Source organism: Euwallacea fornicatus, chromosome 7, assembly GCF_040115645.1.
Source record: "Euwallacea fornicatus isolate EFF26 chromosome 7, ASM4011564v1, whole genome shotgun sequence".
Classification (NCBI taxonomy): Eukaryota; Metazoa; Arthropoda; class Insecta; order Coleoptera; family Curculionidae; genus Euwallacea; species Euwallacea fornicatus.
Window position 1 is genome coordinate 5,683,812 of NC_089547.1, and position 15,864 is coordinate 5,699,675.

The 15,864-nt window shown below is 42.8% G+C and overlaps 1 protein-coding gene across 4 annotated transcripts in view; it reads left to right on the forward strand.

The window, feature by feature from the left end:
- The window catches only part of LOC136339970 (uncharacterized), a 46,581-nt gene that overhangs the window by 16,657 nt on the left and 14,060 nt on the right, over positions 1 to 15,864 (forward strand). For all 4 annotated transcript variants that reach the window (XR_010732232.1, XM_066283631.1, XM_066283633.1 and 1 more), the window contains 2 exons: positions 2,426 to 2,598; positions 9,659 to 9,789. Coding sequence is in view for 3 of the 4 variants with exons in the window: in XM_066283631.1 (XP_066139728.1) it covers positions 2,426 to 2,598; positions 9,659 to 9,789 (304 nt within the window). In the remaining variant the exon portion in view is untranslated. The remainder of the gene's footprint in view (positions 1 to 2,425; positions 2,599 to 9,658; positions 9,790 to 15,864) is intronic.

Sequence of the window (15,864 nt, forward strand, 5' to 3'; positions counted from 1 at the left end):
TCATTTGTGTTACTACTGCCTGGTTGTTTCGTGGAAGAAAATCGACGAACTCAAGGCGAGTCGACTCTAAATAGGTTGCCCAACTTTAAAACTTCTAAACTTGTTCCGATCGATTGTCAATTTTCCCAAAGCCTCTAACGTCTCAAGCCCTTTCATTAGGACCGCAATCGATATGGTTAGTAATTAATTATCAAAGTATGCTTTCCATTAGTTTGGCGGGGTTTAAAAGGGTTGTTAGTTTAGAATTAGGTGAGATTGTTATTGATCTTCAAAACGTAAATCGGACGGTTATTTTTACGTATTTTGGCAGACTCAGCGCCGCGATGATCAGCTTCAACTCGGCATAATTTGGTCGTTTGAGTTCTCATCGTTATCAGTTGTGATTTTTCTTCTGGGTGCTCCGAAAGTAAATTAGTTATGATTTACGCAACCGTCCGGACAAATTTCGTTAACCGCAAGATTCTATTAAATCGACACGGCGCATCTCACTTCCGTGAGGAGTTGAGGCGACTTTGGAACGTCACTGTGGAGACTTGTAATTTATCAGGCCCAAGACAACGCGGCTTTCGTACGTAAACACCCTTTTTTGGGCACTTATCTATTACCACTGTAGTGCGGCCGTAGGGAACTATGCACGAATTAGGATGCACTACTTCATTCGGCTTCTCAATGGTACAGGAACGAGACAACACTGAGCTCTAACTGTGGGTTTCTTCTCGCGTCGGCTTCAGACGGGAAATCTGTGTGACTTCTGTAAAAGGGATACCCTTTCCCGGGGGGTTCCAAGTTCCTTACACGCTACTGCTTATCGTCTCATTAAGGGTAGTTCGTAGATTACACCGAACTTAGACCTGTAACCCGGCAACTTACAGCAAACGAATTTACAGTGCCGAACAGAGATGTAATATCTAAACGTGGCAAAAATCTTAATTGTCCTGCGATGTGTCTGGATGTATAAGGAAATATTCCACGAGAACCAAGATAATTCGGGAGGTACGTTACGTCACACTTTCGCTCGTCCAATATTTATCGATAATTTTTCGAAACGTGACTCATTAGTTTTTACCAATAAATCTTAGGTGTAGTCGGGAGGTTTGTTGGTCGCGTTCGAACAAAGAACTGTACGAGCTGAGGGCGGCCCGGACGTGTTCGCCCATTCCGATAACTATCTTGGCGGCCAATTTGCGGAATAACCTCATTTTGGCCCTACAAGAAGGATCATAGTACGTATCATACATATTTCTGGTCCCCTAATCCCGGAACAATCGTCGCGACAACCTTCACGCTGGAACGGGAGATACGTACGTATGTAAATCAAGACGTAGAACTTTACCGAGCGTTGCACGCTCACCTTAAGAGTTTGAAACATCCAGAAGTTATTCGAGTCTCGAAAATGGTTATAACTTCCAGTGTAATTTATCATTGAGGCGATAAACTATCCAAACAGAAAATATGACCAATTTCAGTGCTCAAAGCCGTCATAAGTCCCTGGCTTCTATCGCTTCCCAACAAGTTCGTAAATACGTTTTCCCAGTTTCCATTCAGTTTACAGCGACCGCGACTTTTTGTCTTTCAACTCCCAACTTCCCTGTTAAAATTTCTATTATTTCCACCATCCACATCCCTGCATTTCGAAACAAAGACCTGTACATATTGCTTTTTCATTTTTAAACTTTGATACTTCCACTTGGACATAAATATTGTTTTTATCCTCGTCCGGGGGAGTTTGATGAAGACAATCTCGGAAATCAATCATATTGGTTGAATTAGGTCGTAAACCACAAACCGACTTCAAGGCGTGTACACTTATGCAATTCGAGCGAAGTATTTGTAGCCATTTGGCTGATACGCTAAATTTAGCTTAATTAAATGGGCCGAATTTACAATGTCGGCAGATGCAGATAGCGCCCATGTGGCACTTTCTTGCTACATTAGGCGACGGCCGTGTGTAAGCTGATTAGGTAGAATTAGTTAGTTCCCTATTAAATGTACTACGGCGACTACACGGTAAGCGTTTGAAGAGAATAAAAGATCAGAGGCGTGCCGAGCCGGATTTGCGAAATATTCAATTGTCACTTGTTTCGTAAGGTTTTTAGCGATCCGTTCGAAAACGATCTGCCGTCCCACTTATTTTGACCCACTCGAAATTTGCAAATTCTGCAGGATATGGGTCAGTGGCGAACGTCTCCGGGGTACGTTCCTGACTTTGCGATAATGTGCCTTTAATTAACAAAACTAGCGGACAAGTTTGTGAGCCGTTGCAGATTTGCCAAGAGAAACGGGGTAACTCGTCCGTCAAGATCAACTCTTCTCGGCATTTTTGTAACTGCTTTCCAACGTGCGTCCGTTTCTGAAAGCACTAAATTTTCAAAATTTCTGCATACTTTCTCGTTCGTTGTAGAGACGCCTTGGTTTTTTTTTTAAGGATTTTAAGAATCATCACTACCATCGCCATTCTAGCAACCACCTACTCAGTAGTTCCGACTTGCAAGAAGAACGAGTTCCAGTGCATGAGCAGCAAATGCGTCGCAACTCACAAGTTCTGCAACGGGATGCCAGACTGCGACGATGGCAGTGACGAAAAACCCAACTGTTCCCGTAAGTACCCATCAATTTCATCATAATTTTGCCAGCGCAAAAGTGCTCGTGCTTCTTGAATTTTTTTGCCGCAGAAACTCATAAAACGCATCTATGACAACATTCCCCCGACTATTACTCACCTATAGAAATGCATTTCAAAGGAGAAAGAAAATGACATTTTTCATCAGTCCCATTCTCTTTCATGTAACATTTGCGACTCTTCCAGCCATCAGAGATAAGTTGACGCATAATAGATGAGAGCCATATCTCACACAAAGAAACTTTTATTATTCAGAGTTATTTAGCTGTGACTAATCAATTTCCTTGGGTGCCTATAATAATATCGTCCTGGAATTTTATTTGGGATCAATCAAAGAAATTCCCCGACTGTGATGCACCTCCGCGAAGTAAAAGAGAGTGAACTGAATATACACAAAGTGTCGGATTTCCAAAGAAGTTCGCAAGATATGCAAGTTTAGAGGGGCAAGTTTCTAAGTACTGTGGCTGTAGGAAAGTTTTATCTATTTGGAACGTATTGCACGTTTTATGGATATCAATATTTATCAAAAATTTTATTTACTTGCCTTTGCTGGTTTTGAAAGTTTAATTTCTTGCAGTTTGCGATATTTTCTATCGGCGGGATGCGGTATTGGAATTTCGCAATTTTAATTAAACAAACTTAAGAAAAAAAATGTTAATTAGAACTCAACGATAAATGTTTTTGTTTGTCCGAAGGTGAGGATAATTGTAATTCGACTGGTACACGGCTTCGTACGCATCGATTTATATTGTCCCATCTAAGTCTGCGATGTAGCGGCAGGAAAAAGCGTTTACCCGCGCATTTACCAGGCGCGCAACCAAGGTTGCGACTTTCACACATGGATGGCGCTAACGACACGTGTACTCGACATAATGGCGGAAACTGTGTTTTGTTTATGGCTCAGACAGTTGTTATCAATAACCAGTTGGAACATCAACATTTATCGCAACGCAAAGTATTCCATTTCTCCTAAGAACGAAAATGTCGAGTTTTGTGCCAAACAAACAACATTTGCGGGAGGCTTTGCTCGCTTTTCTGCTTTAATTTGAAAAAGAAATAAAAAATGCAGCTGAAGCACGTCACTTGCTCGAAGAGGCCTACGACCAACGTGTACCGTCGAAAACTACTCGTAAAAATTGGCTTGAGCGCTTCAGAAGTGGCGACTTCGACATCGAGGACGAGAAGCGCTCCGGAAGACCAAAATCAATTGAAGACGCCGATCTGCAAGCGTTATCGGATGAAGACGATACGCGAACGCAAGATCGACTTGCGGAGGCATCAAACGCGATTCGTCAAGGTATTTCCCAACGTTTGCATGCTACGGGAAAAATTCAAAAAGAGGCAAAATGGATGCCGCACGAGTTGACCGAGAGACAGATGGAAAATCGGAGAACCACTTCCGACATTTTGCTTTTACGGCGTGAAAGAAAGAGCTTCCTGCGCCGAATTGTCACTGGAGTTGAAAAGTGGACGTATTTTGAGAATTCTAAACGCAAAAAATCGTGGCTTTCACGTGGCAAAGCGTCGACATCGACGACACGACCAAATCGCTTCGGAAAGAAGACAACGCTCTGCGTTTGACGGGGACCAAAAAGGAACACGTGTACCATGAGCCGCCGAAATTGGGAGAGACCGTCAATGGGCATCGCCGCCGACAGTAACCAATCAATCTGAATCGTGCATTGCTCGATAAACGGCCTGAACGGAACACGAAACACGAACGAGTGATGTTGCAGCACGACAACGCTCCGAGCCGTGGCACTTCCATCGTCCAAGACACCATCAAAACGCCGAAATGGGATTTGCACCCGCCACATTCGCCAGACCTGGGGCCCTCCGATTTTCACTTGTTCCGATCGATGGCCCGTGGTTTGGCAGGGGGGCCGCCCTTGGGCAATTTCGAGGTAGTGCAAAATTGGTTGGACGAATGGTTTCGGTTCGAAGACGCGTTATTTTATCGTCGAGGTATTATGCCAAAGATACGGCAGAAATGTGTAGATGGAGAGGGACGGTACTTTGAAAAAAAAAAAAAAAAACATTTTTTGTGTTTCCCCTAAAATTTTCCATTTTTCATCGATCGAAAAAATACGGAAACTCAGTTGCGCGCCCAGTACAAACATCTTTTGATTCTGTTCAACCGACTGGAAAGCACTAGTCTCCTCGCTCTATTAAAACTTACGTTGAAATTAACGGAAAATGGCGTCCCGCTCTTCTCTGGGAAAGAACGTCGCCACATCGAGACTTCATTCCAGAAATTTGAATCTCCACGTCATTGTCCGGTGCGTTCGGGGCCATTGGGCGATTCCGGCGTAAAACTCACGGGAAATAGTTTATTTTGTTAAAACAGCGTCGTCCGTGAGTGAGTAAAAATCACCGCTCCCTCCACTTTTAAATCAGTTCGATAAAAATCGCATTAAGGAGAGTCAGTCTCACCTTCCACACGTAAATAAAAAAAAAAAATCGAAAACTTGCCCAGAACATTTTGACGATAAATAATTGTTGAGCTCGTACTATCTGGGCAGCTGTCTTGCCAGCCGGGGCCTGATATAAAATATGGCGAAGCAAAGAACAAACAACTCGAAGTGGAAAACGGAAGATTAAGGGTGGTTTCGGTCCTAACGTGGCTGAAATATTTCCTCGAAAGAAAATGACGTATTACCTACCACGTAAACAACCCATTGCCGGGCAATAAAGAAAGCTTTATTGAGGGGTGAGAAAAATAGTTTGGAATTATTTAAAAAGTTGCCAATCCATTACGACCCTCCTGGAGCTCATGGAAATATCGAAACCAATGTCGTGCGTGAGCAGCTCATTAAATAAACATTACAAAGTTATTATTTTCCCATTACAATGGTTTCGTGTTAGACAGGAATATGAAGTAACAATAATAATGTTCTATATCTACCTGACGTTTCCACCGGTAACCGATTAATCATCAATCTTTGATGCTTAGGCCAACATTAATGTGATAATATCTAGATGATGGAAAAAAATACATAAAAAGTCAACGACACGGTAAATACACACGTTCATGTAGGTCACAAATAGTGATGAGTTTCGTACGGAAATATCACAACTTCCTAGAATGAAAAAGAGTTTATTCGAGTAAAATCGAGAGTTTACTATGGATACCTAAAAGTATCAGTTCTGTACCCCTATAATAATCGTTATTTAGGGCTTAAGCTCGGATGTCATGCACGATGTTTCATGTAAAGGAAACACAAACAGGAAGCTATAAAATATTCAAGCAGATCGCATTCAATTTCCTTCCTAAAACCTGAGATATCCGTATTGTCTGAGATGTAGGAAATTTGTATTATTTGCCCGTTTGCCCGTAAAGTTTCCGGTGGATGATCCATATCACCGACGCACCGTGGCCCCATCATCAAATGTTATTCCGTGTGCCATTTCGGTTCGAAATAAATTATAATCGAGGAGAGCGATACTCTCGTGACGGAGCAGGTATATGATTACGAAAGATATAAACGGAAGGAATTTAATGAGCTGAAAGCTGAGATTTTCCGTTATTACATTCTTCGGGAGCGAGTGGAAGGGCAAGTTGCAGCTTGCCGAGGGAGTCCCAAAGAGACGGAGATCGTAATTTTCGGAAGTTTTTTTACGAACTCGCAACTATGTAAATTGATAAACGCTCTGTTCGGAGCGAGAGTCTCTTAAGTATGGAGCGATGGGGGGAGCGCGTGACGCGCCAATTACAAAACTATGAGACGTTGCAGTGAGACCGTGATCGATGAGCTTTTACCGAAGTCTGACGAACCTACTGAAGAGCAAAAATGGCGTCTCGCATCACGGGAGAGGTAAAAACGACTGAGAGAGAACTTTTCGAGATTCAAAAAACGCGGAAGTAACACTCAATTTAAATGGCAATTTCAACACTCAATTAGAAATGTTTGATCGTACAAATTGTTTTTGATCGACAAATCGATGCGCAATCGTTCACTGGAAGTCTTCAAGCCCTCAAAGCAATAACTCGAAATCGAACAAAAGCGAATATTTTTCCTTCCCCCGTCGAATTCAAAGACGCCATCGAGAGTTTTTAATTCGAAATTGCCCTGCTTCAAATGAGCAGGTAGTGGCCTAATAAGCATTTCGACGTAATCTAAAATTCCTGCTCACTTTGCAGATTTATTGGCACCGAAATAAAAGCAAAAATGCATTTCGGCTTTAGCGCCCTCGCGTAATATTCATATATTCGAAGAATTTTATTACCGCGGACCCGGTTAGCGGACGGACCTTCTTTATAAGGCGATTCCCAGGGCTTCCCATTTTAGTTCGGCACGTTTTACGCCCTTAAGCCGAGGTAAACAGTCTTTAAGGTAAGTACGCATCAATACGCCTTTCCCCCGTCAAATTATGGGTTTCGGCCGCACGATGATTTGGCAGTTCTCAGATGAAACGCGAAGTCGCACGTCGGGGAATGCCAGCGAAGTGAGGGAATATCTTATACGGGGTGTCCGACGAATATGAGCCACTGTCCCGTACGTTGACAACCACGACTGGGAAAAAAAAAGTTGAAACTCGGGCATCGTGCTGAAGTGGAGGTGATCTATCGATTGAAGATATTTTCGTGAAAATACCGCTTCCGGTTAAACAGGAAACGAACGTCAACTCGCTTATTTTAAATGGATTTTCTAACAAATTTCGATTCTGTGGAACATTATGAATATTTTTCGTCTGTAGTTTTACGGTTTAAAACGGGAACCTCCCATTTCGTCGACGAACACACATCTAACGCCAATAATAAATGTTTCGATTCAATTGTCCATATCTAAATTTAACCGTTTTCGTTTTATTAAAAAAAAAAAATCACTTTTCAATGTTCGGTACTTAACGATTTATTTTGAATATCGTTTAGAGTTGCTAGGTGGCGCAACAATCGCCGACAATGGGCTCCTTCCTCTCTTCTGTAAGATGCTTTGACAGATCCGCTCGTTTTAAAATGATCCGTTACGCGTTTGAGGAGTTTTCGTGACGGCTCCGGTTTTTCTGGATGTCGAATACCGAACGTGCGACATGTTCTGGCTAATACTTTGTTACGTTTACCATAAAAAACGAACGTATCGAGATGGTTTTCGTTTGAATAACTTGCGAGTGCCGCCATACTTGAATTCTGGCGAGCGGCGCCATCTCTACTCGGTAATTCTAGACGTTATTTAAAATAAATCGTTAAGTGCCGGACATTGAAAAGTGATTTTTTTTTTAAATAAGATGAAAACGGTTAGATTTAGATGTGGACAATTGAATTGAAAGTAGTACTTATTTTTGGCGTTAAATATGTGTTAGTTGAAGAAATAGGAGGGTTCCCGTTTTAAACCGTAAAACTGTACACGAAAAATGTTCATAACGCTCCGCAGCATCGAAACTTGTTATTAAATCCATTTTAAATTAGGGGGTTGACGTTCGTTTCCGGTATAGAATACCGGAAGCGGTATTTTCCCGAAAATATCCTTAATCGATAGATCACCTCCACTTTAGTACCGTGCCCGAGTTTAAATTTTTTCCCAGTCACGGTTTTCAGTTTGCGGACGGCGGCCCATATTCGTTGGACACCCAGTATACCGATACCTCAAAAAAGTCCCAGGCTGAACGTTTTTTTTATCAAATTTGTTCCGGCGATGCTTTTAGAAATCTTAAACTCCGATTCTAATAGAATTTAGCGAAGATCCTTTGATGTTTCGAACGAAACGAGACAATGAGGACTCGAGAAAGTAATCCGGAGCGTGTGACGGAAGCGTGGAACGGAATATTATTTAACAATTCGGAGGGAAAACCCGAAATTGATTTAGTATTTTTACATCACTGCCAAATCTAAAAATTAATTAAATTCCGATTCAGACGAGCCTCGTCGGAAATCGCAATTTTAATTGCTTATCGTCTACTTTAGCTACGACCTTCTTAGAGGTCTAATTATCAAGTAAAAACGTGATTGAAGTTCATTCACAAAATCAAAACGAACGAAAATGTATTTCGAACCTATTGACGCATTGCAGAAAAATAAATCGCGGACTTTTTAGGTTCGGCTTTAAAGATATGAAGTCTGTAAAGTATTCATTATGCTGAGAGCACTTCGGTCGAAACGTGTTCGTGTTTAAACGTCTGCTGGAAAAGAGGAAATACTTGTCAAGCCTTTTACGACGACATTACTGTTAAAAGTTTCATCACTCGATAAATCAAACAGGCAAAAATGTCGATTTCTCATCCCCCGAGGGGGCAAAAAGTGCCAGCTTTGGGTGTTAATTTCCATCAGTTGTTCGAATGTTAATCCAGCCGGTTCGAGTGCAGCGATCTCGTATTCGCAAAGGAGAATTTATGACCGGACCAGTTTCGAGTAAAGCGAAAGGGGCCATAGATTCGGGGGAGCTAAACCGTGGATTTATTGGAGTGGCAAAGAGTAGAAATATTTTAAGTTTAACCGCCCCACGTAATATTCGTATATTCACGGCATTTTATGGGTAACCGCTCAGAAAGCACGTTTGTTTTTATTTTAGGCGCTTTAGCTTTCGCTGTAATTTAAAACTTTCTGTTTGGTTTGAAGTTTTAATGTGCCAGCAGCAACGTGTATGGCCATTCCGAAGATTAGCGTCAGTTTTGTTCTCGGTTTAATCGATTTACGTCGGTCAAACGAGAAGGAGGCGGCGTTCCAAGTGGTAACTTACGGAAATGAGCAGAGATCCTCCGTCGGTTCTAGATCCTAGTAGTTCGTGCAACCGCCCGAAATCTGCTCTGCCCTGAACGCAACGTTTACCACTCGGCCGACTAATTCCAGCTAACGGGTCCTCAGCTCCTTTTCACGCCGGCCAGCCCTTCGATTTCCACCCTTTTATCGAACACCGATATCCAAATCTGTCATGGTGTCCGTATTAAATTTCCAGCTGCTACATGCCACGCATTTCACTGTATCTGACAGAGGAGCGGGGAGGTCTCCGCTTTTCCAATCAAAAATCGGAAAACTTGGAATGCCAAATCACCCCCGGCGCCTCGTTTCCCATATTCCACTGAAAGTTTCCTTTACTTTTCCAGCGTGCAATATTTCATACTTCGGCGTCGTGGGGCGCACGTATGAACTGGAGGTGAAAAGACCGCCCCAAGTGCCGTTCCTTTGTTACCTGAATTTGACGGCCGGAGGCGGCGTCCTGGGGGATCTCGTTCAGGTGAGTTACAAATTGATTGTTCTCTTATGTGAAATGTACAGGGCGTCCGTTGGCGGACCTCAATCGCGACTTGTCCTCAATCTCCGAAAACGGATGCCGTCCACGAGGCGTTTGTGTTGAGTGACTGCGCGAAAGTCGTCGATGCCAAAAATTTGATAATCGCTTCGCCGCCACACCGACCTCCATTGTCTATGAAACGTAATTTCATTATGTGTCGGCCAAATTGCTCCATGAATGAAATTGATTTAACTCCATTTGCCGGCTTGCGCCGACCGATTTTTGCGGGATGTGACCTCCGCAGGACATCGGTCGGATTCTAAAACACTGCGAAACATGGAACTTGGAAAGTTCGGACGTGGAGCTGAAAGATGTGCGGTCCCGTCCCTTCCTGGGCTGTCGAACCTCCCCAAATTAAGTGCGCAGCGGGACCTCCGATCATGTTGGAACTGTCTAAGTGCCGAAACGTGTTCTACCTGGAGCTATTAACCCCCCATTTGCTCGCTTATATTAAGCCTATCTGCTGTTTTGTGTCTCAAGAGATTTATTAATGCGAAAACCGGTTAATGGGATTTCAACTTCTCGTCGGATTAGCTAATACGGGAGCGGGTGGGATCACGGAAAGTTTCGGTTTTGGGTTTTTGCCCGTATTCTGAGCGAGGGCTCGGATCGACGCTGCTAAACTCTCTCCATGGGTTGTTAACGAACTCGGATTTCGAAGGAAAAATATGCGAACGAGAAACTGACGAAGGGAGACACCTTGAGTAAGTCGGACGCGGCGAGAGCTAAATTAATTCTGAGACGTTCGGCCGAGGTCCAAGCGTGACTTCGATCCGTCCAAATTTTCCGAAGATCGGAGCCGTGATTTAGCAACGAGAAAAAAACCGTCGAAGGGCCCCACTCAATTAAGTCATTGCAATACTTCGGGCTCCTTCGCATTATAATTTATTACATTATACGACGTAATTCAATTTTAATGGTTTGGAAGGTGCACTAACGAGCTGCTTTCCAATGTGATTTGAGCCGGCGCTGGCGAAAGCAAATAATTGTTTAATATTCATTATCTGCACGAAGGAACTTTTAATCTACATTATTATTTGCCCGTTGCATTATTATTTAAAGGTAAATGTAGTTTAATTACCGTTGTTGATGCAAATTCAGGGCTTTCCGGGGTAAACGCACTTATTTGCCGTACCGGTGGTGTTTGTTCCCGATAGTTTCGAAAACAAACAATCAGACTCCTCGTAAATTTTATCTCACCGTGCCGATATTTGAGGAGCAACATATTCTTCAAGTAAAACTAGCTATTGTGCTCTCAGACAGGCAATCAAACCGCGTATACCGAGCTTGTAGGAAAATATTTTGGACAAATATTTACTGCTCCTGATGGAAACTCCCTCATTGTTAGTGAAGCGATGTCGAGACAAGTTCAAATATTTGTTTTCCTAAACATCACGGACAATCTTTGAATTAAGGCTTTTATACGCCCCCGAGTTTTCACAAGGGTCGAGCAAACAACAAAGTTTCTTCAACTTTTCGCGTTCGAGTCGGATACCAGGTACCGGAGGTGTCTCAGTCCGGACTATCGCATTAAATTATTAATCTATCTTGGAAGACACTAAAGCACCCCACTTTACCGCAGTCTTATTCGTTATGCAAGTGAATCTTGAAGCAGAAACGTCCTTTCGGATAGTTGAGTATGCAAATCCGCTAAACCAAATACACCTACATCGGAGCGTTCGGTTTGGGCAATTTAGATAACTCGAGGTCCTCGGCACTGGCGACCGGATTTTCCTCAGAAAGATAATCCCGTAAATACCGGCCCCACGACTGTTACAACAGAAAAATATCGCACTCGAGGAAAATTCCTTGTGATCAAAACACTCGGAAACGTCGAAGTGATTTCGCATTTTCATTTCGATCTGAAATCTGACGCGCTTCTGGATTTTCCTCGATTTCACCACTTAGGCACGAAATTCTGAGTACGACAAACTTTCCACCGTCGATTCGGGGTGTCTCACGCGAAGGGGTGAAAAACTCAAGCTGGATTCGGTCCCTCAGAGAAAAATAGCTTCTCCATCGAATATCGGAAATTTCGCAACGTTCCGAGCAAAAAGTGTATTGCTTGTCCTACATCTTAGTGGAGGAATACGTTTTCGAGTCCCCCAGGCAGGCAGAGAGTATATTTCATTCAATATTTAACAGTTTAGCTGTTTTATGAGCTGAGAAGGGTCAGCTTGCGGCCATCAATTACATTAAAAGACCACTTTACGTTTCTTGCTAATATACATTTATTATACGTGACGGATGGGGGAGGATCCAGGAAACGTTTTTCTGTTATCTCACTCGGAGAGAACCGGACCGCGTCCGGTCTCAAAACGTGTGTTAAAAACCCCGTAAAAAAATGGAGAGAGATTAAGTTACTCTCGAAATTTTATTATTATCAAAGAATAACGACCGCGGCATAACACACGGGGCGTCGGTGAAATAAGTTTCGTAAATTTAACTAACGATTGAGAACGTCACCTCAAACGAAAAAGTTCCCCACAACAGGGGTGGTAAACACAACCGTCTCGCCGGAAAATCGAGAAAGTGCTTTTGAGAATCGGCAACGTCGCGTCCTGAGATTATTTCATTTTGACATTTCCCCACAGTAGCCGCACAAACTAGATATGGTGCATTTAAACGGTTGTTTTTTTGGGTCCGACAGGTTCTTCGGTTAACACGTAAACATTGTGTGATTCTAGAACTCCTTGCACGCGAAAAGGACAGAGCAATCGGTCCTTTAACATTCTGCGAACATTTCAACGAAAAGTTAACTTGGGCGATCCCTTGAAAGGTCAGGTTTGCGAGGTTCAGTGCGGCGTTGCCGCTTAAGATTACTTTTATCGCTCGAGCCGCGTCATTAGTCTCAATTGAGTTTTGAATTTCTTTTAGCAGCGTTAATGCCGAATAATTCTAACTTTTTTTATTACGCGTCAAACAATCAACGCGCGACGAACAGGTTTTTCGACGTTTTATTAAAACTTCAAGCTCATCATGCGTTAAATGCTCATCTGTTATTTCACGTCCGTCGATGGCTTTTCGGCATCAACCTTATCAGTGGGATGGTGTTTGGTCGAACCCGTAAGGGCACGATTCCGAGAAGATCTGCGATTGGTTCGTTCAGTCGGCCTTGCAACAATTCTCAAGCGCAGATGTCTACCTCAGGTGTTTTTACAATGACGAACACCAGATTTCGGTGTCAAGAAGTAGTCCCTCCCGCCATTTTTCTGACCTGGAACTCGCCAAAATTCACACGAGGAGAAGCAGACTTCTCAACGAACATTCGCAACGCACGCAGCGCGACCAGTCAGCATAACACTTTATCGCACTTCGCCAAATATTTTAAGATACGCTATCTCACAGTGATCAAGGATTCTTGTATTCGGATCCATGCTGTGACGGCAGCCGGCATTTTATACGTTGTCGACACCACGACGTAGATCCGTCAGAAGCGAGACAACTCACCAACTCGCTAACAACTTTTTACTTCACTAGCGTTTCCAATGGGGAAAGATAGCGCGAGCACTTAGAACAGAAGAGGTGCAGCGACGATATTTAATAATTTAATAATAATTTGAACGAATCTAGAGTAACGGAATCTCTATGAATCTGGAATATGAATGTGCGTGTGAATGAAAGGGTCTTAACTACTTATGCTACCGTGAAGCCACGGGCGTACAACCGACGACGTGAATTTGTCTGGAGCGCACCGTTGAGGGTGGTTTAGCGGCGCAGACGGATCTTAGGCCTTCGGTCTAAGTCAACTAAATTTTGATGATTTCGTCGCGTCAGCCGAAGGGATGACGTTTCTTAAATAAACCAGCGATCTAATTGCGCCGTAACGTCACCGTTAAGTTTTCGCGGCAAATCCAATAGGAACGACGTAAGGGGAAATAGATCCATAGGCGTAACGTAAGGTGCGTGGTTTCAAGGATAGGAAGGTATGTAATATCCACTAATTTTAATGACTAATGCCTAATAAATAATGTTTTAACCGACATTGTTATTAATTGAACGATTAACGTCAGTCCGTTTTGTGAATTCGAACGGTCCGAGCGAGACATCGGGGGCTTTCCGGTTGGCGACTTTGACATTTTTTCTTTTTAATTGTTAAGTTTCCGACCCCCGTCGTAAGGGCCTTTCCTGTTCGAGGTGACGATCTTGATCGTCGGTTAAATTTGCGAAACCCATTTCGCTGACATCCCGTATACGCACGTAACGGCAATTATAATTAGACAAACCGTGCATTTTATCGAATCGAATCAATTTGCACAAAGGGCGTATTTGTTCAATCCCGAAAGTCGTTTAAAATATCAGCAAAAATTGAACCAACTGATTTTGTCCCGTGAACAAGCGCCGCTCTATTAGCATTGAAAGCTTAAATTTATGTGCCCGACTTTTAATCCATTCTGGCAGAGTGGAAACGATATTTTCCGAATCCGTTTTAATGACAGCAAACTAGGCCCCATTAGGGTTGAGATAAATAAAAAACGGGGCCCATATTTAAATTTCCCCGAAACGTACTTAACGAGTTGGGTTAATTGAGGTTTTTAAATCGTCGAATTGCTCGCGTAAGCCCGTTAAAGTCGCTCGCGAGCGGATAAGTTACGCCGCTAAGTCGTTCGAAACGGAATTAGGTCGGTAATCTGAAAAATGGCCGAATAATTAAATTCGCCTTTTGTTATTTGACCCCTCAGAACCGCAATAAACAAAACAAGGAATTCGACAAGCCAAAAGTTTACCCGGCTTAGTTAATAAAGCTTCGATTAAGCCCATTAGCTGAAACGGCTAAGGGATTTTAAGAGTTTAATTTGTTTAGTGCCCGAACTTTACGCCTTTGGCCACATAATTTAGCGAATATTAAGTTTCCTAATTAATATTAATTTCATCTCGCGCCGCTGAACTTCATAAAGTTGGAAGTTTTAGCTAATTTGACTAAATTGTTTATTAGCTTTCCTGGCTTAGGTCTGGCGTTGGATAATAATCTCGATAATGAGGGAATCGCGCTCCGGATGTGCCAGTCTATTTTATACTATTCATAAAATTCAAACTCCATTATCATGGCCGTGAGCTCCATCGACTGAATAGACTTCCGGTTACCTCGACGAAAGAACTTTAAACTACCTGCCTCGAGATAAGGTGCATAACATTTAAGTTTGCTGGAAATTTAAAAGGATGGCGTCTTGGATGAAGAGTGCATTCCGGTCACGTCTTGTAATGCCGTAACGTGCCTCCACTACGTGATTACCTTTTAATTTCGGTAATTTTACATTTATTTCGACGATAACAAATTCAAGATTCCAACTTGGAATTATAGAGCGATTTCGGAGGGGAATTTTATATTTTCGGTGTTGCTCCGAGCGAACGCTGACGAAATTTATTAAAATTCGGCGGTTCACGTATAACCTTAAATCAGTCCAGCTTCGATTCTTAATTGCGAGGAAAATGCCGGGGCTCCCGGTGTCTTTGAGCGAGGAGCCGATTTGCATTCGACCGATTCTTCACTCGGCGTTCTCTATAAAATTAGGGAATTTTCCGTGAGGTGGGAGGTGACATAATTTCGTCCCCACTCCGATTAATGACCCTCGGAGCGATTCAATTTCCTTAACTGACATCGATGCAACTTCATCTGCGAATTCCAGCGATATTAAGTGCGAATAAGTGCCTTCGACAACGCTCGTGTTTCGCCATCTACAAAGTTAATCTCGGCACGAGACCAGCGATCATTTTTTCGAATACGGGGTGGTCCGATCAGAGCGCCGCGGACGATTACGGCTCTGCCAGCGGTTTCGATGACGAATTGTTTTTACGCTTACGTGTACGACCTTACAGGGCGCGTTTTGAGAATGCGGTCACTCATACAAGGTGCGCAAAAAAAAGTAAGTTTTTTTTTAAATCTAACACCCTACATTTTTTTAATATTTGAAATTGAAAGAGGAAAGCGGTAGAAGTCGCGTAACGCTCAATAGGTCTGAAGCAAATGCTCATTGAGGAATTGAACGAAATGTACAAAATGCAAGGGTCAAGGAAACG